The sequence below is a fragment of the Echiichthys vipera genome, assembly GCF_963691815.1.
Source record: "Echiichthys vipera genome assembly, chromosome: 15".
NCBI classification, from domain to species: Eukaryota; Metazoa; Chordata; class Actinopteri; order Perciformes; family Trachinidae; genus Echiichthys; species Echiichthys vipera.
This window is the reverse complement of record NC_139840.1, coordinates 6,493,960-6,521,742: the sequence shown is the minus strand read 5'-3', so window position 1 is coordinate 6,521,742 and position 27,783 is coordinate 6,493,960. Positions and strand designations below refer to the sequence as shown.

General features: G+C 43.4%; 2 protein-coding genes across 2 annotated transcripts in view; both read right to left on the bottom strand.

Moving 5' to 3' along the window:
• Positions 1–16,683, bottom strand: part of cadm3 (cell adhesion molecule 3) — a 97,050-nt gene extending 80,367 nt beyond the window's left edge. The window contains exons 1-2 of the mRNA XM_083928205.1: positions 16,462–16,683; positions 14,582–14,739 (exon numbers count right to left, since the gene is read on the bottom strand). Coding sequence (XP_083784331.1) covers positions 14,582–14,672 — 91 coding nt within the window. The 5' untranslated portion in view covers positions 14,673–14,739; positions 16,462–16,683. The remainder of the gene's footprint in view (positions 1–14,581; positions 14,740–16,461) is intronic.
• A 3,794-nt stretch (positions 16,684–20,477) lies between these two features.
• On the bottom strand, positions 20,478–26,290 carry sdhc (succinate dehydrogenase complex, subunit C, integral membrane protein). The gene is made up of 6 exons (XM_083928212.1): positions 26,258–26,290; positions 23,495–23,554; positions 23,248–23,349; positions 22,310–22,371; positions 21,033–21,196; positions 20,478–20,729 (listed from the first exon to the last, which is right to left on the bottom strand). The coding sequence occupies exons 1-6, from the start codon at positions 26,272–26,274 to the stop codon at positions 20,625–20,627; spliced, it is 510 nt and encodes a 169-aa protein (XP_083784338.1). The 5' UTR covers positions 26,275–26,290; the 3' UTR covers positions 20,478–20,624.
• Positions 26,291–27,783: the final 1,493 nt, after the last annotated feature.

The window sequence follows — 27,783 nt, the reverse complement described above, 5'->3', positions numbered from 1 at the left end:
ATGGCAACTGTGTACTAAATGACCCTACACACAATAAACTGCTCACATAAATGTTTGGTAGTGTCTTGCTGATTAAAGTATCTCTTTATTGAAACTGAAAAGATGTCAGGTTTGATTCAGGTGAAGCTTTCAGTTTTCATTTCAAACAGCGCAACATTAGTTGATTGGGGGGAGTTAAGTGATTCAAACTCTGACAAGAAATTTTATAGCGGTACTTTATTGAGGATGAACCAAATTGAAAGAGTGACAGTTAAGCCAAAAAGCAAAATCGCCTCCTCCCGCCTCCTGCTGTCACTCCTGCACTGTGGTAAATGTCCCCTGTTACCACTGGTAGTTGTGTCTACATAAGCTGTGACAGACTTATATTGTTTAGGGAATATGTGCCAGTCAATTTATGACATGCTGCCGCTGGCTGGAGCTAATCTGAAACTGCCAGTAAAAATGATTGGATTTTTGAAGATGGAACTACTGCACGTCCTTAACATGTCGGCCATTTAGCTGACGCTCTACAACGGAGCCAAGCACAATGACAGAGCAGATAGTTAAGTGCAGTGTCTCAGCCAAAGACCATTTACAGGACACGTGGTTAAACTGGGGCTGTGTGACATACTTCATTTGTCTATATATCAAGAGATAATAAGACATCATCGATTAATGTGATAACAATTTTTAAGGATAACTTGTTAACCTCGAGTACTCATTACTTTTGTAAATAAGGAAAGTGAAGATGATCTAAATGATGTCTAGAATTATAGGAATTCATTTGGGAATTAATTTTAATTAAGTTGAGAAATGATGACACTAGAGAAAGTACAAGTTTTTTTTGCAGCAAATAAAGTTTATGAAAATGTAGAGGTATGTTTTTGCCCAAATAATATTACCGTATATCAAATAGGGATACATCCTGGAATAGTGTAGAAGAGACATAAACAAGAGACATTTATTAAACTGCGTAGTTGCCTGATGGTCATCAGTAACTTCACGGTTTGCTACAAATCAAATGAATGAATGACTTAAATTCTGAAGAAGCGAGTGTGAAACTTTAGCAAAAACCTTCTCGTGTCTCATGTTTTGACTGCACCAACTGTAAACAATTAATGAGGGCTCCAATTAATGATTATTTACATCGTCTACTAATTTGCTGATTATTTTCCTAATGAATTGTTCGGTCTATAAAATCTTTCACAGAGCCGACAGTGACCGCTTTCAAATGACTTCCTTTTCTCAGGCAACGGTCCAAATCCTTAAGATGTTTAGTTGATTATCAAGTACGACAAAGAAAAGCAACAAATCCTCACAACTGAGAAGCTGACACTAGAGAATGTGAACCATTTTTGATAAATGACGAGTACTTCATAAGCCAATTCATTTTCTGTTGTTAGGTTAATTGATGACTCTACAAAATTGCCCTTAGGTGTGAATGGTTGTCTGTCTCTGTATGTCTCTATGTGCCCTGTGATAGACTGGCGTCCTGTCCAGGGCGGACCCCGCCTCACGGCCGATGTCAGCTGGGATCGGCTCCAGCACCCCCACGACCCCGACCCCGGGATAAGCGGTTGAAGATGAATGAATGAATGAATGAATGGATAAATTGAGTAATTGTTTCAGCTCTGTAATTAATACGCCAGCGTAAGGTAGGTTGTGCCTAGTCACACAGCTTGAACTGACTTCATTAAGGCCATGCACTGAAAGACCTGGTGTTAGCAATGTAGTTGATACTATTAAACTGTAATAAAAGGGAAACGGTTGTGTGTTGTGTTGGTCAGCGTTGAGACTTGTGTCTTTATTTTCAAGTACAACTTGACTTTGATTGTCCTCAGGGACTTGAAACTTGACTTGAGACGTAATCTACTTAGACAATCTTTGACCCAAATACAGCACTTGACCTGCCCCCAACACATGAACTCAAACACTTTGCATCTTTGGCAAATGTCTGAGATTGCAAAGTTTACTGTTTAACTTAATAAATATACTGGATATCAAAATTAGAGAATGAATTTAATTGAATTTGAATAAATTAATTTAATAGAATATCAGCTGCGGCTATACCACTGCTAGACTAACATTTTTTTTTAAATAACCAAGAAACTCCTACAAAAACCTTTATGTGGTGAAAAAAGCAGTGAGCAAAATTAGAGAACACTTTCAGATCTCTCCCAGTTATTGGTGTTAATCTGGTACCTGGTGACAATTTACTTAATTGTTGAACACACCCTATTCATCTGGCAGCTCTCCTGGTTACTTTGCAAGATGGCAATCATCTGACAGCAGGTTTTCCAGATGAAGGTCAAAGGGATGACCCTCTCAGCCAATTGCAAGTTGGGCGCTCCAAGCAGCCCCGGCGTCAGGGGGTCATTTATGTTTACGTTCACACTGCAATCTAGGAATCGGTTAGTGAAAAGTGCATCTGAATATGTTGCACAACTGCGCTCAGAAAGTGAGTTTAACAACATCATGGGACAGTGTTAAGAGACAGGAAGGCCACAAAAGTGGAAGAGGAAAGTAAACAAAGGTCTCGAAGGATATGCTGTTGAAGAGACTGTTGGCCAGCAGCAGGGTGACACTGACTAGGGTGACGCTGAACTGCAGAGATTATTCGACAGCACCCTGGACGCGCTTTATGATGACGGCCTTTAAACTGACGCTTGGAGCATCAACAGCCATGTGTGGGAATTCTTTTTCTACTTTAAAAAGTGTTCTCACAGACAATAGGCTCAGCATGCTGCACCATCGAAAAGCACATTTAGTGCAGCTGGCCTTTGAAAAAGACTTAACTAAAAGATTTGCTACTGAATGGAAGGAAGCACTAATGAAGAGGTTCAACTCTGGGAGACGCTGACTGCAGCTCTACTAAGTGGTGAGTAGAGAAGATATGTATTTAAAGGGGTGTGATATTGTGATTGCTGTTGGTAGTACAACTGGTTTTCGCGTGCATATGAAGTGAAATTTGTGCTTGTCCCGGTAATGATAGACTTTATACAGAAGATTAAGTACAGTATGTGTATGTGCAGATCTGTGGGAAAATCAACACTGCCCCCCTGTGATCATCACATGCCCCCCTCACAATATGGTTCTGGAGCCGGGGCTGGTTCCTAGTCTGTGATTTTAAGAATATTGAAACTTTACAAGGACACAGATTAATTTATGTCTCTTATAAAGGCCAGTCGTCCACGTAAAACAAGTTCACGAGAAAGATGGAGGAGAGGATTATGAAAAGACTCTCAATGGGGAATCGGTTTAACACTGCCACTGGAGTTGCTCGCCAATTCAGTGCTGAACAGGGCAAGGATCTGTTTCTTCGCACAGTGTCTCGTCATTTAAGACAATTTGGACTGAAAGCCCACTCTGCAGTGACCAAACCTCTCATCAGCAGAAAGAATAAAAAGGCTAGACTTGCCTTTGCTGAGGAGCATGTTGTGTGGGCAGAGGAGAACTGGTCCAGAGTGATTTCAGTGATGAGAGTACATTCAATTTATTTGGGTCTGATGTGAAACATTAGGTTTGGTGTAGGACTAGGGAAAGACTGAACCCAAAGTATGTAAAGAAGTCAGTTAACGTTGGGGGAGGAAGTGTCATGGTTTGGTGGATGTTTTCTGCAGCAGGAGTTGGGCCTCTTGTACAGCTACGTGGCAGGGTGAATGCAAATTTTTCTGTTAACCTCCTTCCGCAACATTGCAATAACAAAATAAAGGTTTTTGTTGAAGTGTCTTGGTTATTTAAAAAACATGCTAGGACAGCAGTTGTATAGCCACAGAGGATATTCTATTGAATTCTGAACAATAAAAAATAACAATATTTCAGAATAAATCAAGAATTAATACTTTTTCTCTAATTTTGAACTCCAGTGTTTTCAGAAATGTTTGCAAAATGTGTCGTTGCACACAACTTTTTTACTGAAATCTTGAAACAAGATCTCCTTTAACACTCAGTACAGCAGGGTGGTAGGTCTTGCCAGGGTGCCTTGGTTTTCATCTTTGCTCCATCGAAGTGTAACGCACAATAATATGGAGAAATGTCAGCACGTAACCATCTTGCCACCAGCAACTGACCCTATGACGTAAATGACCCTTCCTTTTCTCTTCGTCCTTTCAAACAGAACCTCAGTAAATTGTATCAGGAGGTTGATGAAACCAGGCCAGCACTGACTCTTTCAGGCCCCTGAGGGAAGGAACCAGAAAATGTCACAGAACCCTTCAAACAACAACAAAAAGACGCTCTCCCAGGCAGCGCTGTCACAAAGTCAAGCATGACACCTCCCATGTACAAGTCTGTGTGTCAGCCTCCCCTACCTCCTGCCTGTGAAGATATCAACCTGAAAATAGCTCAGTGAAGCCGAACACTGAGCTGCGATAAATAAATCACAATAATATTTAAATATTCATTGTAGAATAAGAGAACAAGAAGAAAAAATAACTGAGACGCAGAGGATCCTTCTTCTTTGCTTCACACATCAAAACCGTTTGCCTTGAGGAAGTTTGACTGCATTATCAAATTCTCCCTTCAAGGGACTCATCAAACATACAGTAGCCTGTGTAAGGGGCTGATAGTCGTCACGCCTTGGGCTGCCCGTATGAATGAACAGCAGATAAGGACATGTAGCTCATTAACTCAATTATATCGTTCACTTGTGCCTTCTGTCGATGCATTACGCAAATGGGACGAATTTGCCAGTAGATATGAAGTCATCTTCATTGACACACAGGCCAAGGGAGAGTGATTATACTGTAACTCTACAGAGAGGGAGGAGTCCATTCAGAAACTAGACCACATGAGGTCCGTTAAGCCTCACAGCAGGAGCTGTGTCAATAAATCTGTCCTTTAACAACGCCTGCCCATTTGCTGAAAGGAAGCAGAAACAATCAAAGTAGCACTCGATATGCTGCGACGCTCACCGCTGAAAAAAGGGAGGCATGCACTCCCCAATACAGCCCCGCTGTTTGCTTTTGATAACAAAAGTCATAATGGCATTCAAGTACCCAACAGGCTGAGAAATGAAGCAGCGACAGAAGGAGAGAAATGGAGATAGAAGACAGAAAAAGAGAGGAACATGTGTGTGTTCACAGAGTACTCGTGTGAGTGCATGTGGAGGCTACTCTACGTGCTAGTACAAATGTGCGCGGGGCCGGATGAGTCGTACTGTAAGCTGGCTGGGTGCCAAGTGCTCTACTCCTTCAACATGGAGGGTTTGTAGAGTCGTTTAATTACTCCGCGCTTTGCTCGCTAGGAAATGGGCTGTTGCTGGTTGGACTGGGTGCTATCTTTTATAGTGTCTGTAAGAGATAAACCTCCAAACAGCATATGTAGCATAATGCAGCCTATTATCATTCCTAACTGCATGTAATTCATGTTTTTCACTTTACTTAACTTAACCTTTTTACTTTCTTGTGTTACGGTGCTGTATCACCAAGTCTAATTCCCGTGAAAAGTGCACATTTTCCGAATAAAGGGATTCTGACTCTGGTAAGCAGTTTTGAAAATGTTACATCGAATGCCCACACTGTGTATATACATAAGTGGGATGCTGTTTGGGGAATATATGAGTGCATTGGCTGGCATGCTAAACACACACACTTATGCACACAGACACGCAAGCACACACGCACGCACGCAGACGCACGCGCACACAGATAGCTAGACGGCCGCACACACAAACACACACATAATTTTTCGACTGGCAGTCAACAGCTTGGCTGACGGGTATTTTTGCTTGAGTAAAGAAAGGAAGGCCCCCAAATCTCTATTTGAATACATTTGTGTGTAAGAGTATGTGCGCCTTCATGCATAGATATGTACATATATATTTTTCTTAAATTGTTTCTCTGAGTGTTGTCTGTTTAAACATTTGTTTATGTGTGTGCATCTCTGAGGATTTCTGTGAATGTGTGTTGATGCATGTGTGCGTGCGTGCGTGCGTGTGTGCATGCATGCGTGTGTGTGCGTGCGTGCGTGTGTGCATGCATGTTTGTGTGTGTGCGTGCGTGTGTGTGTTAGTAAACCAAAGAAGCTCAACAGTCTGTCTAGCAGGGTGTGAGAAAGCGAAAGTGTGTGTCAATGTGTGTAGCAGATAGATTCTCATGCGGGGATAAGCAGCTTAGGAAAGGAGCATATTCTTTTCTAAGTAAATCTCATTAATTTTAATTAGCTGTATATTTAGCCCGTACACCTGGATTGGGTGTAATTCAGTTTGTATATATAGCGACTACTGAGCAGAGCAGGTGAAATGAGTCAGGTAGCGATTATATTGCCGTAGCCATCTCATATTTGCATAATGCCCTGTTTTTGATTGTGTCGCGTGCCTAAGGAGGATATAACAGGCAAATATGCATTCCCTTCATTTGCCTATCGCATGCTCTATGTAGCGTGCCACAGCTCGTCCTTTTAAACGTACACCTTTTTTCTCTTGTGTGTTTTTTCATTCTCCCTCGCTCCCTACACTGTTTTTCCTATTCATTTTCTCTCCGGTCTGTGCACCCCATCATTAGAGTGCACTCGCTCTTCTTTTTTTTTCTCTTACTACCCCTCCTCCTCCATTTCGCTGCCCTCATGCTCTCCTACTGTATGGATTTCTCTTGTTCACGTGCACGCCTCTGTCTTTCTCCCTCGCCCTCCCTCCTTTCCTGGGTAATCAGCTTATCCTATGTGTGTCCAAGCCTCTATGTCTGCGTTCCTCCTCTCTTTGTTTCGGATTCATTCAGCAGGGAGATTAGAGATGCCTATTTGGTGCCTTTGTCTTCAACAAGCGCGGTAGCGCCGAGTTACACCGTGCAGCGATGGCCTCATCGTCAAAAGACACATCCACTCATCATGTGCTCATCATGCTCCAATCGGGGTCATGGGCCAGATGCAGAGTTAAAAAAGTCAAGGCCGCACCTGTCCACTGGGCAGTGAGTGAATTTGAAGTTTCAACTTGTATGAGGTGATTGACTGCTTGATTGATTGACTGACCTTATTCAATGTTTAAAGGGAAGCTATATATTGCCTGCACTACTCACTGTATCACTGGAGAGCATGGATGTGTCTGTCGTTAAAACCTATTGGATAACCGAACAAAGCCTACAAGCTCATTTTTGTTCACAACTAGATTGCTGTTTTGAAATCTTGAATTGTAAAAAACTGATGACTTCAATTCCTCCATTTAAGATACTTAGAAGTGAAAGAAGCAGATCTCGTGAAAGGGAAATGATACAGACTGGAGGTCACAAGCACTGTATTCGCCAAGTGAAAGTATTCAAACAATAGAGATATTCATTATTATTATTATAGGTGAGCATACAGTGGTATTGAGGGAGACACATAATAGACCTAACGCACAAAAGCACTAGGGGAAGACTATTGACTCCACTCTGTTTAAGCATATAAGACTCTAACCTCATTTACACTTTGTATTAAAATGATGCCACTGCTAATAAAGTGAGGTGAGCAAGCGCACATTACAATCGGAAAGTTATCAGCTCCTTAAGACCACCTGATACAGTCCACACAGCGTGTATTCACATCTTGCAAACTGTGCAGAAAAGTCTTAACTAACTCCAAAGCTTCTCTAAAGACACCTACAGCACTGCACTCCATTCCCACCAGTTCTGACTACTCTCCCTCTTCCGCAGCCTTTTCAGTTGTTGCGAAGTGCAGCAAAAAAACGCGTCATCATTTTTGTTGGCTTCCTGGAAAGACTCATAAAAGACGACCTTTTCCACTTCAATAAAAAGCAAATCCGGGCTCTATGTATCAAGTCTAATGATCCTACACCCGTCATGCTTGCTCTTGTTGACAATGCAACTGCACAAACTACTTCCCCGTCTTGCGGGGCACATGAAAAATTTGATCCAATTACAATGAAGCCATAAATGATGATGAAAACATATACACTAAATGCCAGGTAATGTGTGGATGCAAATCCCATTTAAATGATACAGACTACATTTGAACAGCACATGTAGATGGGAGAAATGAGCATTTCATCAGTGTGGTACAGTGTTATTTGGTGTGCAGCTGTGCACTTGAACCATATATTAGCTCCACTGAGCAGATGCATCTGAAACAATATACGGTATATGCTATGTATAGGATAAGGTAAACGATATTTAAAATAGCTTCAGGCCAGCGTGGAGATATAATCTCTCCACCTAGTCCTGGGTCTTCCTCGAGGCCTCCTCCCAGCTGGACGTGCCTGGAACACCTCCTTAGGGAGTTCCTTACTAGATGCCCGAACCACCTCAACTGGCTCCTTTCAACGCAAAGGAGCAGCGGCTCTACTCCGAGTTCCTCACGGATGGCTGAACTTCTCACCCTTTCTCTAAGGGAGACTCCAGCCACCCTCCTGAGAAAACCCATTTTGGCCAAGATTGACCGGTAGATCGAGAGCTTTGCCTTCCGGCTTAGCTCTCTTTTGGTCACAACGGTGCGGTAGAGCGACTGCAACACCGCCCCCGCTGCTCCGATTCTCCGGCCAAACTCACGCTCACGCTCCCCTCACTCGTGAACATGATCCCGAGGTACTTGAACTCCTTCACTTGGGGTAAGGACTCATTCCCTACCTGGAGTAAGCAACCCACCGGCTTACTCCAGTACAATGATATACTTTTAAAATAACTTTCTATCAGATTTGAAGCTGCAACGAACAGTTTAATCACCCACTCTGTTGATCAATCAGTAGATTCTAAAGCTTAGAAACATAACTGTATGTGCAAAGACAGGACAAAGCTTCAAGGACTTGGTCTGTCAGTCTGGCTGCTGAGTCACTTTGACATTGGATCAGCTGGTAAAGCAGAAGTGCCAGACTATGCTTCAGACTGTGGCAAATTCAGTGCTAAACTGGGAAGTGTATTCCAAATGATTTACAGTAAACATCCCTTTACAGTTACATTATTAGAGTGGGGGAGTGAAATGGCAGTGTGTGTCAGGTTTGCTGACACAGAAGCTGCTGTTCAGAACTATTTCAAGTAAGAATGCATTGTGTAATAATACGTAAATATAGACATTTAGCAAAGTTCCATACTAGTGGTGATTATGAGGGTTTATATCCATGCTACTTTTCCCGCCACTGGTTGTATATGTGACAGTATTGTTAGTACATTGATATGAATCACCACCCACTGAATGGACATTGATATCCTCAGCAGAAACCAGAATAGGGAGAATTGGTTGTGGTATCAGCGATAAGATCACACACACACACACACACACACACACACACACACACACACACACACACACACACACACACACACACACACACACACACACACACACACACACACACACACGCACACACACACACGCACACACGCACACACGCACACACACACGCACACACACACACATACACACATACACGCACACACACACTCTCCCTTGCACCAGCTGAAGTGATGGCATCATCAAAAAGAGGCAATAAACAAGAGCACGCTCTGCTCTTTCATTGGTGGAGCTCCTGTGCTCGAGGGGAACCCTCAGCACTCAGACTCAATCAATACAAACGCTGTGCTTTACAGCCACGCACTCGCATCCCGTCAGAGTTGGAGTTTCACACAACACAGTGATGAGCTCCAACAAACAGATACACCTTTGCAGGAAGCCCTTGGTCTGACCAACCATGCGTCAATGACAGGATGGGTGATTTCCACCCCCGCAGCAATCAATTAAAACACCCGTCGGAGAACTCCGGCAGGTAATGGGAGAAAAGGGGGGGTAGGGTTTGGGGGTGGTGAGAGCGGGGGACCTGATCAAAGGAAAAGTCATTTGAGTGTGGAGAGCAATAATAAGGGCTCTTGTTGTGGGACTCAAAGTAAATTAATTTATTCCAAGGCTGACGTTATTGTTGTAAGGTTGGTTTAATCTGCGGCGTCTTGGCGAGGTGATGGTTTAAAGCTGACAGTTCTGCAAATGTCCGACCCCATATTTTGCCAACCTTGAGCTGCTGCAGAGTGATGTGTCCTAAGAGCACCTGAGAGGAAGATGAGTGTGTTACCACTTTTCAAAATCTCAAGAGCAATTCTCTCTTTCACTTTCTAACTGCCATCGGCTGCTATTATGATGCTAGCAAGTGAGATTCATCTGTTCTGATCGTACATTGCCCAAGTGGGCTTGGGTGGATGAGATCTGCCTCAGCTTGATGAGGTCTAATGAACTCCTGTTCGGGTGCTCTTGATACCTTTAAGATCCGATAATACTGGCACGCAACTGCTTTTTAATTCTGCTTAATTTAGCCACAAATTACTTATCGCCACTTGTGCCTTGTCGAGCTGTGTATTCTCTTCCTGTTACTTATGCATGTGTAATGTTCCAGCATGTCTGAGGAGTTATATGAAGATAACATGAAGACACAGCAATGTGCATAATGGGTGAAGCAAATCATCCCCAGGGGTTCGGTGCTCGTGGTTGGATCTTTGTTGGGAGTTTAATCAATCAGCCACAGCGCCTTAATTAATCGGCATGATGAACAGGAGAAATAATTGGTTTTCTGCCAGATGTGAATCTGTTGCAAACTAAAGCCAGCCAATCAGAAGCCAATTTATAATCACAAAACTGATCTGGACGACAAAACACTTAAAGGATCAGAGACGAGAAAACATGCAAGACAATGGAAGCAATATGGCTTTGGGTTTAAAATTCTCATAGAAGACAGTTGCTTCTGCATGTTGTACTGAGGTATTTTAGATGCCTAATCAGATCTATAGAGTTCCGGTCTCACTGACAGAACAGCATATTTTATGTGTTTGAATGTCATTGACTTTTTCCTTTAAAAGAAAACAAACATTTTGATAATTAATTGGCATGAGAATAATTAATTGGGCTCCTCCCCAGATGTTCTGAATGAATCTGCAGCAAACTAATGAGGGGTGGCTGCTTTTCCATAGAAGCAGCAGATGTCATTAAGTGCAGCCCACATTGACAATGCTGATCTGCTCCACACCAATCAGACCCGGTAACCAGTGGCTGAAACAAATGGAAAAGCACTGGAGCCAGTAAATAGCCGGGGTCGAGATTGAAAACCACTGGTTTAGCCCAGTGCCAGTGGAGCCAAATGGAAAAATAGCTTAGGAGTCTTATTAATGTCACAGTGGCTAGGTGGTAATTCCCTCAGGCTCTGTGTACCTCAGCTTGTTAATGAGTCACTGCTTATCAGTCAGCCTTGTTAACAGGCAGAGGCCTCCCATCCAAACCGCCTACTGCTATTGTGTGCTAGCCGTACTGTGTATTAGCCAAATGTTCCCCCATCTTGGCACACAGGAAGTCAACAGTAAACAACAGCAGCACACACAGGAAGTGGGCATTGAGCCAGTGAGAAAGATCTGGTCCAGAGGGGAAGGAGCCCATTTTGTGGCAGGATAAAGTGAACCGCTGGCAGAGGCACACACATGCGGAGCCCTCCCGCCTGTAAATCTTACCACACTAACGATTGGTCCACACTGCTCCCGTCCTTTAATCCTTATTCATTATTGGCCTCAGCTGGATGCATCAGGCTTCACTTGTTCCAACCAGCAGAACTCGTGGAGGTAAATAAACTATTAGGCATGTTTTCTTGTCACAAACGCAAACATTCTCCTGGGGTCTGGGATCAGGCTGCCGTGGAGTTGAGAGCCAGGTGGCTGATGGGAGGTCACAGCGCGTTGCTCTGCACACTGTCTGTTGAGTGCTCAGGCTGATGGACCCTCCACACTGCACAGCAGCCCCGGGGTAACTGGGTCAGCGGTACAGAACCAGGGCACAGCCAGCCAATTGCATGCCTAATCTGTGCCCTTCTGAGAGGCACTTTCCATCCGCAGCGCATGGCTGCACATGCAGCTGTGGAAATGGATATGTCAAATGGCGCGCAATTAGTGTCTCTCCGAATCATTCACTTGCTCTAAGGAAGCCTGGTCACAGACAAATCCAGAAGAAAAACAGAGTTAGTACTGTCCTTTTCTTTATTAGTTTGACATACAGCAAATGAAGATGGGTCAGTGGAAGTAAAAGGTTTGGGGTGTCCAGGATCGGGCAGGAATTTAGGAGGTCATGACATGACATGCAGCCTGTTGGTTGCTGTATGATAATCAACTGGATGACTCATGGGTGAAGCTCGCTTTCTGTCTTTCCTTCTCTGGATTATAAAAGGGAACAGTCCGCATGTTTTTAATTTACTGTGGAAGTACAGCAGTGATGGGCAGCCCTGCTCTGTGCCATAGCTCATCTGCTCTCACATTGATTTGCTGAGCTAATCGTTTTTCCACTCTGATACATAACATTGAATTATTTATGCTAAGTAGGCCCTTCTGTTCCGAGGCCTCTTAGTATGGAGATCTCCATTATGACGGCATTATCTGCCCGCCCCGCCCTACTCCATCTTCTACTTAACAGCTCTGCTGCTGTGTCACAGCAGCACCAATCAGACAGATCGGAGCAGATGTGAGCAATGGACTGGTGCTCTGCAGCTTACGCACATTTTCCTCTGAAGCTGGAACACCACTGTTTGCCACATTGCTCAACTGTCTGGAAACTATAGAACAGTGAACACAAGATCCATAAATATATAAATATTTCCTGTCTGCTGAATTTTGGCACTGCTCCAGTTTAGTATGTGAGCTCCGGTGAGACCTGAATCAAAAATTGTCAGGAGATTTTTTCACTTTTGCCACTGAGACAAATTTGTGTTGATTTAGTTGATAAAAAAAAAATACATTCTCATTCTGATTGATGATTAATTATTTCCTAATTAGTACAATGATCATATTTTTTTTCTTTTTTTTTTTGGACAAAAGGGATTCTGATTGATTTCACTGCATAAACGATATGATGATACAATTTAGTGTTAGTGTAAGTATCAGAGTTGTATTAGGCTTTGATAGAAACAACTATTGACAAAGGACCTTGAGCACAACTCACTGGTTTACCACATGCACACTCAGACTGTTAAGTCAGCATTCAGTCCCTGCTTCCCTTTGACTCTAAATTGCACTCTTTGACGTGTTTTCTCATCTCCTAAACACTGTTAGACGTCCCAGGCTTAATTACTCTCCATGACTGACATGATAATGTAAAACAGCTCTTAGGTGAAACCAAGGCAGGAATTGGTCATGCATGGTCAGGCCTCCCGCTAGGCACACCTTAATCAAATGTGACATGAGTCTGAATGCTAGCCAAAATCGTTTTCGGACCAAAATAACAAACCACTGCCTCGGTTTCAATGCCGAGCTACACAGTCGGGGTCAGCACTCTGACGAGAGATTGATATTTCATCATCAGTGCCTCAATCTGGAGATTGTTTGTGCATTTCTCATCTTCAACAGCTTTCAGGGGCCTTGACAAGCATCCATTTGCATTTGTTAAGCAGTGACCTCATCCCTGCTTCTTGACACAGCCGGGTTGTCAGTCTCTTTTACTGCACTGACCACTTTGAGCTAACCCACAACAAACCGCCACATTTGATACACAAACTTGCACAAGTATGCATAATTCAAAAGAAAATATAAACAGCTGATGTGGATAAACACAGTGGAAGTAGAGTAAATGTGGTGTGTGAGCTTGCATATGCATATTGCAGTGTGCATACACATGTACACTGTGGATATGTCCATGCACTCAGATATAGTCAGATTTGTGAAATTGTGTGGGTGTGCACAAGAGAGTGCAAGGGGCCTCTGAGAATATACATTGCAAATGCAAATCAGGGAGCGTCTATTAGAAGCCTTCTTGCCTGCTATATATCGTCTTACAGTTTTTTGCCCAACACTCTGTGCAATTAAATCCTTACTGTAATGAGAAAATGCCAACAGGATTCTACCTGAGTCAATCAATTTTCTATGGATTGAGGGACAATCATTACGCTCCTTTTCACCATCAGCACGATTTGCCCTCTAAAGGTTGTATTACCGGCAGCCAGTCACTTGAGTGTTATGTAATTGGAAAAGCACGTTGGACAGTGAATTCCTGTTCACTGGGTGCTCGCAGCAGGGATGATATCATTACAAAGTGCCTCTCTCATCAAATCCTCTCTTACCATCCGCTTTCAGCCGCGCCCAGCTCATCAAATGTTGAGCTTCAGCCATGACGAGTGTCTGCGCTGTATGTGTGTTAAGTGTGCACACTGTAGGTGATGATTACTGCTTATCTTCAGGTTGCCTGAACCTCCGACACAGATACAGTCCATGCACGTGTGAGAAGACAGAGATGCTGTGTAGATGAACATGAAAGTTAGAATGCTTGTGTGTGAGTATGTGTCTGCTTCTGTACTGTTATGCAAGTCTATCAGATTGACTACAGACTGTATGGAGAGAAAAAGGGGGAAAAGAGAGCCCTGGCAAGGACCTGTAGTATGAATATGTGTGTATATGGAGTACTGCACCCACGTGCAAGTCACACACATTCTTTAAAAACAACAGAAATTCCAGTGGGGTCCAGGAAGGTGGGAGTGTCCCATGTGCTTATTAACGGCTCTCTGATTCCCTTGTCATAATACAGGAAACAACAAAAAAGCCTCGTGCCAACAGATAAGGGGCTCCACCGGAGAGAGAAAGAGAGGGTCAGGGAGGTCAGGGGCCTAGGGACAGCCAGCGATATATAGTGAATAGGAAGCCGATAGATAGAGAGGGAGAGAGGTGCTTACCATAGATAATGTTGCTGTGAACCGCTGCTGCGAATAGTACTGTCAATAAGCTGACACTCCATAATGCGGAGGAGGCTGATGGGCAGGCCATGGTCGGGCGCACAGATCCGCCTGTCTCACTGAATCCTCAGGAGGGCAGAGGAGCTCTGGAGTGTCACCTGCAGGGAGAGCAGCGGAGAGATAAGGAAAACAAGCAGGGCAAGCCGAGGAGCCACTAATTTCGTCCCCTGCCATTGGTTGGCTGCTGCTGAACAAACGATTGGCCAACCCCTTGCTCACGCATCGCTCCATGGCTATTCATCGATCTGCTTGTGTCATACCATACTGAGAGGCGATTGAGAGAGACAGGGGTTAGGGGAGAGTGGGGGGGGGGGGGGGGGTAGAGCCAGAGAAAGATGGTGCTGGTGGTGGTGTATATGTGGTAATGAGGGGAGGAGAGGAGGAGAGGAGGGGGTTCATATTACAGTGAATTTATTCATCCACTTTAACAAGCTGTGCGTGTGTGGAGGGAAGGGAAATGAGTGTTTTGGACAGCCCATAACCGATCTACAACTAATTCACGCTAATTGGAAATAAAGCCAAGCAGCAATCCCCCAGTTGGTCGTGAAAAAAAAAAAAAAAAAGAAGAAGAGGAAAGAAAAAAAACACACACACAACAGCAGCAGAGAGGTGCACCTGTCGCCCGGTGAGAATACACGGTGCGCTTTGCACAGGACTGGAGACGGACAGACGTGCACAATAGGAGCTCAGATACTCGTACACGCACACGCACACGCACACGCACACGCACACGCACACGCACACGCACACACACATACACATACACATACACATACACATACACATACACACACACACACACACACACACACACACACACACACACACACACACACACACACACACACACACACACACACACACACACACACACACACACACACTCGTTTTCTCTCACGCACGGTCCTTAAAATAGCAGTGGCCTGTGCCGAGGTAAGCTCTCGGTCCATCTGCGAAACGCTCCCTCACTGCCAACGCTGGGAGGAAACCGTGGCAGGAGTGTTGCCTGCGGGACGGGCGGGTGGTTAGGGCGGGGATAGAGGGTGGGTTGGAGGAGAGGAGTGGGGTGGGGGTGGGGGTCTGTGTTTATTGTTGCTCCAGCCCTTACTGATGGCGAGAAAATGAAAACAAAACTGGAACAAGTGCATCCATGGGAAATAACCGACACTCTGGGCGTGATTTCACACAAGTTCTTGCGGTCTGCTCTTACAGCGAGAGTAATAATTATTGATGATGATGCTGATGATAATAATGAGAATAAGAATGAGAAGGAAAAGAATAACAGCTCTCGGTGGCCTGCATTGCTGCGACGGACCGCGGGAGAACCAGAGCAATGTTTCCCAGGTCGGAGCCGGTCCCTGAAACCTTCTCCCGCACTTGCAGAAATAGCTGGTGCTGATGGGATGAAATTTCGAGACTCTTGTGAAGGCTGAGGAGAGGTGGCTACTTCACACAGCACGCAGTTGTGATTTGCAGAGCGACAGGAGCCGGCAGAGGAAGGGGATCGGAGTCGGGTAAAGCGCAGGCAGCCCGACAACAAAACGCATATTCAGAGTAAATTATAGAAACACGGGGGGATTATATGCTTTCTCCCTGGGCAGGCATAACGGATTACACACACACACACACACACACGCACACACTTGCACCTACCCAGAGCGCGTACACAGACACATTCCTTGAGACAGAACAGCGTCAGCAGTGACAGGTGTCTCCTGTCCGCCCTACAGACTACAACCTACAGCCTAACCCTGGATAACACAAACTACGAAGCAATGCACTATAGCCCCACACACGCACATGCACACACGCACACACACCGTTATATTCCGCCTCCGGAGTCGGGTTTTGTTGGCGCTGGTCTCCAATAAGGTTCCCAGTACGGTCCCTCCTTTGATGCGCAGCAGTCGCTTGTCCGGAGCCTCCTCTCAATCTGTTTTATCGACTTTTGTATCTCCTTGTTCCTTCTCCTGACTCTTTGTTTTTCTTGCTTTTCCTCCGCGCACTCTCTCTCTCTCTCTCTCTTTCTCTCTCTGTTTGTATCTGTGTCTCTCTCTCTTCACGGCTGCCGTTCACTGCAGCAAAAACAGTCTGTCTGAAAGACGAGAGGGAGGGGAGGGGACAAGGGAGGGAGCAATGGAGGGAGGGAGGGGATTTTAATACGATTTGGCCCGTACCATCGGGATAACAGGGCCAGAGCAGGGGCCTACTGACAGAGAGCAACATGAGGGAGATGGGGCAGATAGACACGTGTGATCTCCCCATACAGAGAAATAACCATAACGTCCCTATAATAATCCACAGCCAGTTCCCACTGACCTTATCGCACTTTATGGTATTTGATTATCTCCAGTGGTGTCACATCACTGTAGGGTTCCCAGTGGTCTTTATCTGGGGTTCAGACAGCCCGGGGTAGGTCTAGTAGGCTATCTTTCTTAACTTATAGGTTTTAAGTCTGCATATGGAATGAGATGAAGCAGCAGCGGTCATCTGGACTCGATTTCCGCGCTTCTCAGCATATAATGTTCCTTATCATTGATATTATGGAGCTATTACTCCTATCTCGCAGATAGACCCGCCGCTATTTCCCGCAGGCCTGATCATTTGCAGTATGGTAATGATATCACTGTGTCCGTGGCTTTGTGGAGTTGTGGAACTTTTCCTGTGTCATTTCATCCTCCCCGCATCACACCGCGGTTCACATGTGCCGCGCACTGACTTTATTGCGTCTTTATCACTCCACTCTGTGTATTACCCCATAACGTACATCATAATGTTTATACCCGTGGGAATGGCCAGGCTTGCATACAAACTTTTTCAGAGGGTAGTCTATATACTGTATAGGTCTGACGTTTTGTGCATCAGGTCCGTTTGGGAATGACGATCCAAGGGAGGAGGGAGGGAGGGAGGGAGAGAAGGGGGGGGGGGGGCTCAACTTGCCAGAGAGGATTAAGGATTAGTTTTACTGGCGGATTAGGTCTGTGTGTGGGGAGGCATGATGGGGTTAAACATGGATGGTGGCAGCCGCACGACAGCCCAATCAGTGCTGACGAACTGAAGCCGGGGAGGTGGGTTTGAAGAAAATACAAAATAATAAAAGCCATGGGGAGCCGGGAGGGGTGAGAGTCGGGGCGTTTTGAGAGATCTTCAAGCAAGCAGCTGCTTTCCACACTGAGAAAAGAAAAAAAAAGTAGCGCTGCTCTGGGCGTCCATGATTTGAGCAATGTAGTTTTTTTTTTTTTTTCTAATGCAGAAACTAAAGTCCACCTTCAGGGGTCCTTAAAGGGATTCCAGAAAGGTCCCTCACTCTGATTTCGTTCAATTAAAAACACATGATGCCTTCTGCAATGCTTATTTTCCACTTGCAGCGCCACAGTTTAGTTATGGCTTATAATTCAAAACAAACCATGCACAGAAAAACTTAACAGGACACACTTTTCTTCAAAGTAAAGCACAGCCTGGTCTCTCCCTCTGCCTCTAAAACCAAATGGGAGAGTAGAATTGCAGCATCTGCCGTCATTAAACACTTGTTATGGGGACGGTAAAGGCTCTAAACGGGTTGTTGTTGGCGCTGCATTAGAAAAGCTTTTGCTCTGGCTTAGATGAGTGGACTGCCCCAGGTGCTGAACTCGTGCTCGGGCGAGCGTGCGCGCGTGCCCACTGACTTCCACACGACTAGACTGCACGCCGCTGTGTTGTCCTGTGATGACCGTAGGACCGGAGCCTGAGCACGCACCCTGGACAGTAATAGGCTGGTACCGTGGACCGCGCTGCGCTGCTGCACCGGACCTGTGCGTCCAGGCTCGTTGCCTGTTTGAAATCTGCATATAAAGCGCTGACCTTTACGCGCAGAATAGGCTCGTCCATGTGAAATATCTAAAAGAAATCCAGCTCCAGACGCACCGTGCATTGGGCCTCTGCAAAATAAACACATCTCAAACAGTCTAGTCTATCCATCCCCCCCATTCATCATGCATCCGTCTATCTATCACTCTTGTGTGTCCATCTATCCGTCATATCTGGAGACAGAGCAGCCTATGAAGATGCATTTTTCGATGCAATAGCAATAAACCAATCTCTTTGTCTCATCCAAAAAGCCAAAACCGTGCCATCCACATCTCTGCCGGGACTCGAACCCGGAGCCTCTGGATTAGAAGTCCAGCGCGCTATTCCATTGCGCCACAGAGACTGTGCCACATTTTTTTCAATCAAAAGCGGGTTTATCCTTCCCCCTCCCAGCCCTGTGCAGCATCCTCACCATCCCTCAGCATCAGGACCGCAGCCCTGTGGATAATAATTTGCCGCCCGGTAGGGGGTGCTGCCGCCGCATAATCATTAGGCCTTATGGAGCAGGCGAGAGCCCCTACTCTCCATCCCCCATTGCTTTCACACAGGTGATCTCGTCAAAACATCATGATGGTGATATTATCGGAGCAAAATCAAACGATGGAACACCTTATGTTGTGAACACATCAATATCTATCAGGCAAAGTGCTCACTCCACACAGGAGTAGCTCCAGTGAACAACCCATGATTTTATTACACGGTTACTGTTCTACTCTAAATATGTGGAATGTGTCTGCAGTGTTTGGTTTAAACAGACTATGAACACATCAAGTTTTAAGCCCTGGAGAGTTTGAGCAATTTCCCCATTCACCACAATAGAAAATTGAAGAGCGATGGATGGCCGGCTCAGATGGAAATGTGCCCATAACATGGATTAGACTCGATGTAGGAAACATCAGATAACACATATAGCAATCAGCCACAAAGTCACAGACAGAGAGCAATTTCGCAAGTGTTGTTTTTGCTGTGCTAGTTTTGTCGAGCTGGCATCTCTTAAATATAGAGGTGTTTGTCCAGTAACAGATTTGGTACGGCTCTGAGGAATATTACACTATCAAAAGCAATAAATTAGCTCCTGTGTTTCATAAACACTGAGAGGGATGGTGGACGGTTCTTTATAAGCAATGTTTGATCATATGTGTGGCTCAGAATTACATTACATCAACAGAAAGATATTAATATGAAGGTTGACAAGCATTTTCCCCTCATCCCACCAGTAACAAATTGTTAAACCACATTTCTTGAAGCTAACCAGACTAAGTGTCTGTGTTGGTTCTCAGTGCACATCCTTGATCTAAACAGACACGTTTTAAAATGAGCTGGCACATAACAGTATGGGTGCAGCCGTCTCCCCAGAACATTTACAGTTGTTTTCTTTCTCTGTTTACACTTGTAACCGTACCCCACATGAACGGAGTTGGATCTGACATTACATCACGGCTTGCTTTTATTCACACTGCTGGACAAAAGCTGTCGAGGTGCCGTGTAGCTCCTGTGTGGCTCAGTGGGAGGTAAGGCCTGAGGCAGGCTGCCGGTGAGGAGCCTGTTCACATACACAGATTCCACCGCTGGGCTGCCTCTCCACATTTCAGGCTCGCTCTTTTCCTGATGTTAAAAAATGCATTTGAGGAGCTGCGGCTCGGAGAAGGTAAAATATGAATGACAGCCTACAGTAAACAACCGCTCTACAGACACAAACATACCGTACGTTCCTGGGCAAAACGAGAAGGCGTGCGGTGACTGAGCACTTAGGGCAACGAAAAGTAATTAATACATTTGACGTCACAGCACCATTAGATAAATTACATAAGGCTATAACATGTAGGACACGTCTAATTTTGGCTGCCAGTTGTTGTTCACACAGGGACAAGTGTAAAATTAACTGGGTCACATTTGCATGCACTTTGCACCCTTGCTGCATTTGATGACCCTAAAGCTTTCCAGAGTATAATTAATTCCAAGGGACAAAACAGCACAAGACATCTTCTGCATACAGCACAATATAATCCTTTATTATTACTTTGATGAAATAGTGATCAACGAAACATATAAACAAATCCCCCACAGTGAATCCAGTCCACATTCACTTCGACTCCTCTTCTTCTTTCCCTCCTGCTCATCTCTTCTCGTTCTGTTCTCAGAGTATAGCCAGTGCCACGGAGGTAATGATGGACAGACCAATAACTGTGTAGCCAGTGCGGTAGACCTCTGGGATTTTGAAACCCTTGCCAAGGTCCCACCACTGATTAACATAATAATACACAAAGAAGGGGAAAGAGAGAGAGAAGAACATTTAGTATAAGGGACACCACTGGCTTATAAATCATGTGTAAATGAAAATGACAAAAATAAAAAATATAAAAGTGCATAGTGAACCGTCTCCTATGAAAAGTTTAAGCTGAGGAGTCCACAAAATACATCAAACATGGTAATGGCAACAAATTACCGAATAATCTCAAATATACTGAAGTATCTTTTTATTTAAAAAGAAGAAGACATTTGCAAGAACTATAAATAAATAAATCAATCAAAGAATAAGTCTTACCAAGTGGCGGATGCCGTTATAGGTGTGGTAGGACACAGGGAAGGTGATGCCGAACTTGGCCAACCCAATGAGATAGGGGCCGATGGTGAGCGAGTGGATCAAGTCCAGGTAGTAGGGGTAATGTCCCGGTAATACCAGCGCTGCCAAGGCAAAGGCTGATATAGCTAGATACAGACAGAAGTAATGAGACCAGAGACTGGATAAGATGTGTATGTGAATGGGTGTTGCGCATACATGCTTTTTAGAGTCAAAGTAATACGTGAGAAATGACCGAAACACACATCAGGGACTATGCTACTACCATTGGTTTTCGCTGGATTAGTCTCCATGAATCACCACAACACCTGACTACAGTGGACAGTCTTTTTCATTTTTTTAACATCGGACTATTTTAGTTATGCAAAGACTTTTTTTGTTTGCTGACATTAAATAAAGGCCAAACAATGGTTCTGTTCCAGATCTGCACTAAATTGTTGTTTAGTGCAGATTTGGTCTGTGTGATGATTTAAAAAGCAAGCAAAGAAATTCTTAGCTGGCCGACACTCGTACCATCAACGAATCAATCAGTTGATTGAATCGACAGATGTGTAAATCTGAGTTTCTCCACAAAGAATCATGCAAAATCCCTTTAAATCTTGTGTTTAAAAGAGATGTGCCCATAGCTTTCTTGAAAGTAAGTCTTTTGGCATGGATGAATGAAATGAGCCGACTAGTTGACTAACACACCAAGGGGGGCAGCCCTACACGTGCGCCAGAAAGTCAATTATAGTGATCAAGCACATGTGATGTTTTGCTTGGAAGATGTACTGAGTGTCTGTTGGCAGTTGAGTGTGCTGACCTTTATTGAAACCATTCACATATAAACAAAGTTGGACCCAGCTTTTACAGCATGGTACAACTAGGTCTACAGTGATGATGTGCCATGAGACAGAAAAGCAGGCTCAACTTTTACATCATGCACACGAATAAAAAGCAGCAAGCGGTCCAGTATTAAACTTCATTTTCACATAAAGGATTGAATTGTATTGAACAAATTCTTTTTTTAAATGCTCTTAGCAGAAATCAATAGTGATGGACTAAAAAGCCCTGTTCGGGGTTAATCAAAAGCTGAGAGTGGCAGTAGAACAGCATCACTTTGATGTTAGAGTGATGACATAAAAGACTCACAAAGCCAGCCTTTTTTATGTGGGATAATTTGAGTATTTTAACAAAAAAAAAACTAACTACTGAAGGGAGCGTTTTCAAAAGCATATATTTTGACTTAAATCATTGATTACCTCCACTGAGCCCCACTCCAGTTCCTCTGAATGTGACAGACATCATCATGGGGACGGACCACCTGAAACACAAAGGAAATGTCACACACTCATGATAATTGCACATACATGTGGCTGAAACACACTCCAAACCACAAGTCAAAGCCTCGAGCCTTCACTGACTCTACTTGAATTTTAAAATCTGTTTTGTTTCAAATTAGGCTCAAGCTGACAAACTGCATTGCTGAAACATAGTACAGAAAGAAGAAAAAAAGGACTCTTCAGTATTTTATCAGATGCAGACAGTGATGCTTACTCAAAGTGCTTGAGACTCATAAGGCAGAGCCGCAAGCCGTGGGAGGATTTCAAATGAACGTAAATGACAAGTGGCACTTACAGGTTTGGATGTCTACAGGTACGGTTAGAAATGAAGATACTAGTCTTATACAGAGTAACTCAAAACACGTGAAAGAGTATCACCTATGTTAGAACCCACAAATGGTTGGTGTCACAGACAAAGTGCCCTGATTAGTGGTTAAAGAATCACAGATGACAGAGAATTACAAAGGGAAAAAGATCCAGGACTCTAGTGTGATATTACAAAGCCCATACTGAATGAAAAGGTTCACTTCACTGCAGGTTTTGGGTTATTATCTACCTGGCAGTAAACACAGTTGCTAAGTGCACTACACTCCAAAGGCATGCAAATGTAATAATAGTAGATTAACATGCTGTTTTGTCCGAAATAAAATAATGAAAACACTGATTGACCTGAATTGACTTTATTGGTAACACTTGTATTATTTTCAGCTTGGATAATATGCTGCAATTTTTGTGTCTTAGAACTATAGTACATACGTGGAGTGTATGATTTATCTTGAACTGAGTCATCTCCATCCTTCACTTGAGATTATTTTCTGGACAAGACACAGAATACACCCGTGACATAGAGTACATACTTGTAAATGGTGAGATGAGGAGACATGGGTCTGTTTAATTTGGCATTTTTGGCCCAAAACTTGTTCATCTCATCTTTAGCGGTGGTTCCCATTGGTGCAGCACTAGAGGGAGAAAATAAATATTTAGGGCACAGAAGTTTACAGGGGTTTTTAACATGTATTTATAACATTAGAATGAGTTGTGGCAGTGTATTAATGTAAACAACACTGTCTCTTTCTCTCTCACACAAGCACACACAAGACTTACTGTCTGTAGAGGACACCGTTGTGTGGCCTGGAGAGACAGACACCCTGACGGGCCAACGTCCTAGACAAAAAAAAATTAGTGTTATAATTTAGCGCTTTCTTGTTATCAGGAGGTTTCTGTCTGCAGTCAAATAGAATAAAAGAAAAACGTACAGTTTCGAAGAAGAAGAAGAAGAATTCCTTTATTTATCCCACTATTTTTCATTCTGTTATTATTATTATTCAGGTTACACAAACAGGCCCAAAATACACACACCTGCACAAACTGGACCTATTTACATGGAAATAATGGAGAGATGTCAGAGCGAGGGGGCTGCCAATGGATCAGCACCCCGAGCAGTTGGGGGTTCGGTGCATTGCTCAACAGCAAATCCGCAGTGCCCAGGAGATGAACTGGCACCTCTCCAGCCACCAGTCCACGCTCCATTTATGGTCCACACAGGGACTCGAACCGGTTCCCAGCCGAGACACCTATGTACTGAGCTACTGCCGCCCCTAATACACATCAGGTTTGTATTACCATTGTAAATTAGATATTTTATATTGTTTTATATTTCTGTTTTTACAAATATGTTACCTGTATAATATCGTTGTTGTTAAATATGTTGTTTGTATAGCTGGAATTTGAAACAAAACAATTTCCCCCCTGGGATTATTTAAGTATTTCTGATTCTGATTCTGATTAACTTGTGGAAATATTTTAGGGTGGTTCCAAAATATTTCAGTACTTACTGACATCTCTATTAATTTATTTTTTTAATATCGGGAAATTGAATAATGATATAAATAATGCCTCCTACACCACCACCACAAAGCATTTGCTAAGTCATATTCCTGACAACATCAAAAACATCCCTTCAACTTACTATTCTCATACTAACATAAATCTGTCTCAAACAGAGACTACACCAATTCATACGGGCCAACCCAAGTCCCTCTGATGAAGGAGAAGACAGTGATGTGCAGCCGTCAGCGCCTGTGTCAGCGCCTATTAAGGTTGTCAAAAGTATCTAAGTAATGATACTTTTCAACACCACATGTTTTAAAATGATACAATATCCAAATGTTATAGTATTGAAAGTGCCAGAGGTAAACGGTGCCTGGTGATGTGGCTGCTGGGTGTAGGCCTATATGTTTAGCCAGGTTGCAATTGGCAATTATTTGAGATATTTGCAACCAGTTCTTGGGCTTTGGTTGCCATCAGTGGCAACAACTCTTTAACATAAAACCTAGAGACAGCAAACAGCAAAACCTGCACCTTAAAACAAACACATTTTTAATATTTGTTGCATAGTGATGTTAAGTAGTTTGACTGTGGGGTGAAAAGTTACAAACAGATCAACATCACAACTTAATGTGCAAATTGATTCAACTGACAAAAAAACAGATGAACCTGAACTGAAAACAAAAAGGAAATTTGGAAATGTTGGTGTCTTTATGCCTCGTTTTCAATTTAGACTGACAGATAACTGCAAAGAGTTGTTCAGGTACCAGTACCTCAGTGCCTCCGACACTGCCTAAAATACTGGTAACAGTATCGGTGAGTATGTGAGACAATGTACTGACCCTGTACCATATATTTTAGCCCGGAAAATATACTTTAAAGTGGTTTATTTATGTTCCTTTTTCAGTTATGACTGACTGTCAAACAATGTAATAAACTAAAGTTATATGGCATTCATTATCTGCATGTATTTGTTAATGTTTTACAAACAGTTTACCCAGAGCCAGTCCATACAACAATGATAGTGATCATAGACATACAGGGTTGTACAGCTGTTAAAAATAATATATAAAAACACTGGAATCCGTATGTGGAAGGAAAAAAATAACATTTCTACTGCACAGTGTATTAACTACTGAAAAGTGACTAAATTACTGGAAGATGAGAAGAATATTTTCAGTTTCAGCAACCAAATGCTGATGCCTGGTTGCCAGACTGGCAACTATATTTAAAAGCTAGTGTTGAGCCGTGGTTTAAGTATATATTCATGGATGTAAGAGGTGGAAATGTGTAGGTATGCAAGTAACCTGTGTGTTGAACACATATATAGATCAAGAGATATTTTTTCTCTTGCCTTGCTTAGTTGTTTATAGAAGGAAGTATTGCTTTAAATATATCCCACAATTGAAAAAAATGACCCTTTAACTTTGTTGTCCTGTTCTATATTTGAAATAAATCCTATAAAAAACTAACTTCTAAGGGCAGTGACAAACATTGGTTAGATAAGCCTGAGAGGCTCTGTGCTCACCTTAAGCAGCCACTTATAAGGTCAATGAGGTGGACAAAGTTCAGTATTTGACTCTCTAACGTCGCTTACTAAAGGTGGGAACACTGCTGGTGAAGGCACGCCAGCGTAGCTACACTGCCAGTTAACGTTAGCTATCTCCAAACCAAACCAAACCAAAAAAACCCGGTTACAGTCTGGTTTAGCAGCGGTCATACAACGCCTATATGAAGGCTAAGGGTATCAAACAACCCCTTTTGAGCCTGACATTAAGAGCCGAAGTCCACTCTCTGCTTCCCTTCAAATACCCGACAAACAGCTAGCGTTAGCCCGCTCGCTAACGACAGCTAATACTCAGTCGCACCATATTTCCGTTAAATCATGAAAATAAACCAAAGTCAAAAGTTAAACTCGGGCGGGTCCTCCTCCGCTGTATTGCATAACGCTGTAAATGCGTCTATTTGACGTGATAACCCCGAAAAACGACACAAAAAGCTTCCCCGACCCCAAACAAGTTGTAGCACAGTTGTACTGACCTTAGAAGTAGCGCCATGTTTGACAGCAGGGAACGGAAGTGACGTTAACGGATGTTGTTGTTCAGACCTTGAAGGGTTGCGTTTAAGGTCAGGCTCGGGCAGAGTGAGGTCAATGCGTTGTGTACACAGACTGTATAAAAAGGTTGTGTAGTGTAAATGCTATGATTCAAACATTATCTTTATAAATGAGCGTGTTGGTCTTTCACCTCATTATATACGCTACCATATATTTTCATACTTTCCAGCTGATATAAATAAATATATAGCTTTAAAAAAATAATAATAATGCAGGTAAATAAGCCTATTTAAGTCAATAAAATAAATATCTGCTGAAGTAAAATGTAAAGTAGTGTCTGTTTATTTCTGTTTGGGTTTTTTCTGTATTAGTTAACATTGGAGCTGAAACTATTAGCCAAGTTGATCAATCAGTTGATCAGCAAAAAAAATATTGGCAACTATTTTGGTAATCATTGAAGTATTAATGCCCCACATTCTCCTGTTGTGAGGATTTTCTGACTTCCTTTGTCCTACGGGATAGACCAAACAATGAATTCATCAAAAAATAATAATAGTAAACCAAGCCCCCACCACAGCGACTTCCTGGTTGATCCAATATGGAAGTGCCGTATTGCAGTACTCCAAGTGTCCACTAGGAGTAGCTTGTACAATAGAGCAGTTTCTTATTGACCCCCATGTTAAACAGGCTGTTTTTCACAGCATAATTAAACCTATTTGAGGCCTGGTACAAAACACATTCTAGTCTGTATGTTTAGGTCATATCTCCATGACAACACTGAGGGGGGTGAATGTTTTTGTCCCAGGCTAGTTTTTATTTTATTTTGGGGTTAAAGTTTAGGAGTCAGGATTAGCATGCTAACTCCGTCATCTCGACCTCGACTGTGGTCATTCGTGTGGTGGTGTTTCTATAAGTGACAAGATGGTTTGCTCTTCGATCGACTGTACAAACAGATGGTTTAGGAACACAACGTGTTAATGTTAGCTCTGTTATGCTAATTAAATAGCCACACTTGCACCATGGCTTGAACATAGCCTAATATCTATGACACATACATAAGATGCTAATCTGGAGCACTGGAGGATTCGGGCTGTGAGAGATGGTGTTTTACAGTCTATCGGCATGGGACTGGAATATCATAGATCATAAATGCTGGCTGCCCGCACTTGACTATTGGAGTCGATGTAATCTTCGCCAGAGACACAGAGTGCCGTGTCAGTCTCTGCCCTCTAAAAAAATCCTGTACCCATTAAAAAAAAAAAAAAAATGACTCCCATTCCCTCTCGGTCCCGGAAAATAATCTCAACACTGAATCACACTCCCGATTATCTAACAGCGTGTGCTGTTAGCCTAGCTCCGGGTGGTGGAGCTAACGTGGCTTATTCAGTATATGTCAGCCAAACAGACGTATCTCCCTCCCCCCGACGTCACATCACTGCCCTTTTTTGGTAAGAGGAAATGAGGAGGAGTCAACAAGATGGCAGCTCCCAGTCTCTGTAGTAAACACATG

Coding starts and splice junctions, on each gene's coding strand:
- sdhc (XM_083928212.1), bottom strand. Junction 22,372..23,247: donor CCTCATCTCACCATTTACAA/GTATGTACTCTA, acceptor TTTGTGTTTCAG/GTGGTCCGTCCCCATGATGA. Junction 21,197..22,309: donor TGGAGTGGGGCTCAGTGGAG/GTAATCAATGAT, acceptor GTCTGTATCTAG/CTATATCAGCCTTTGCCTTG.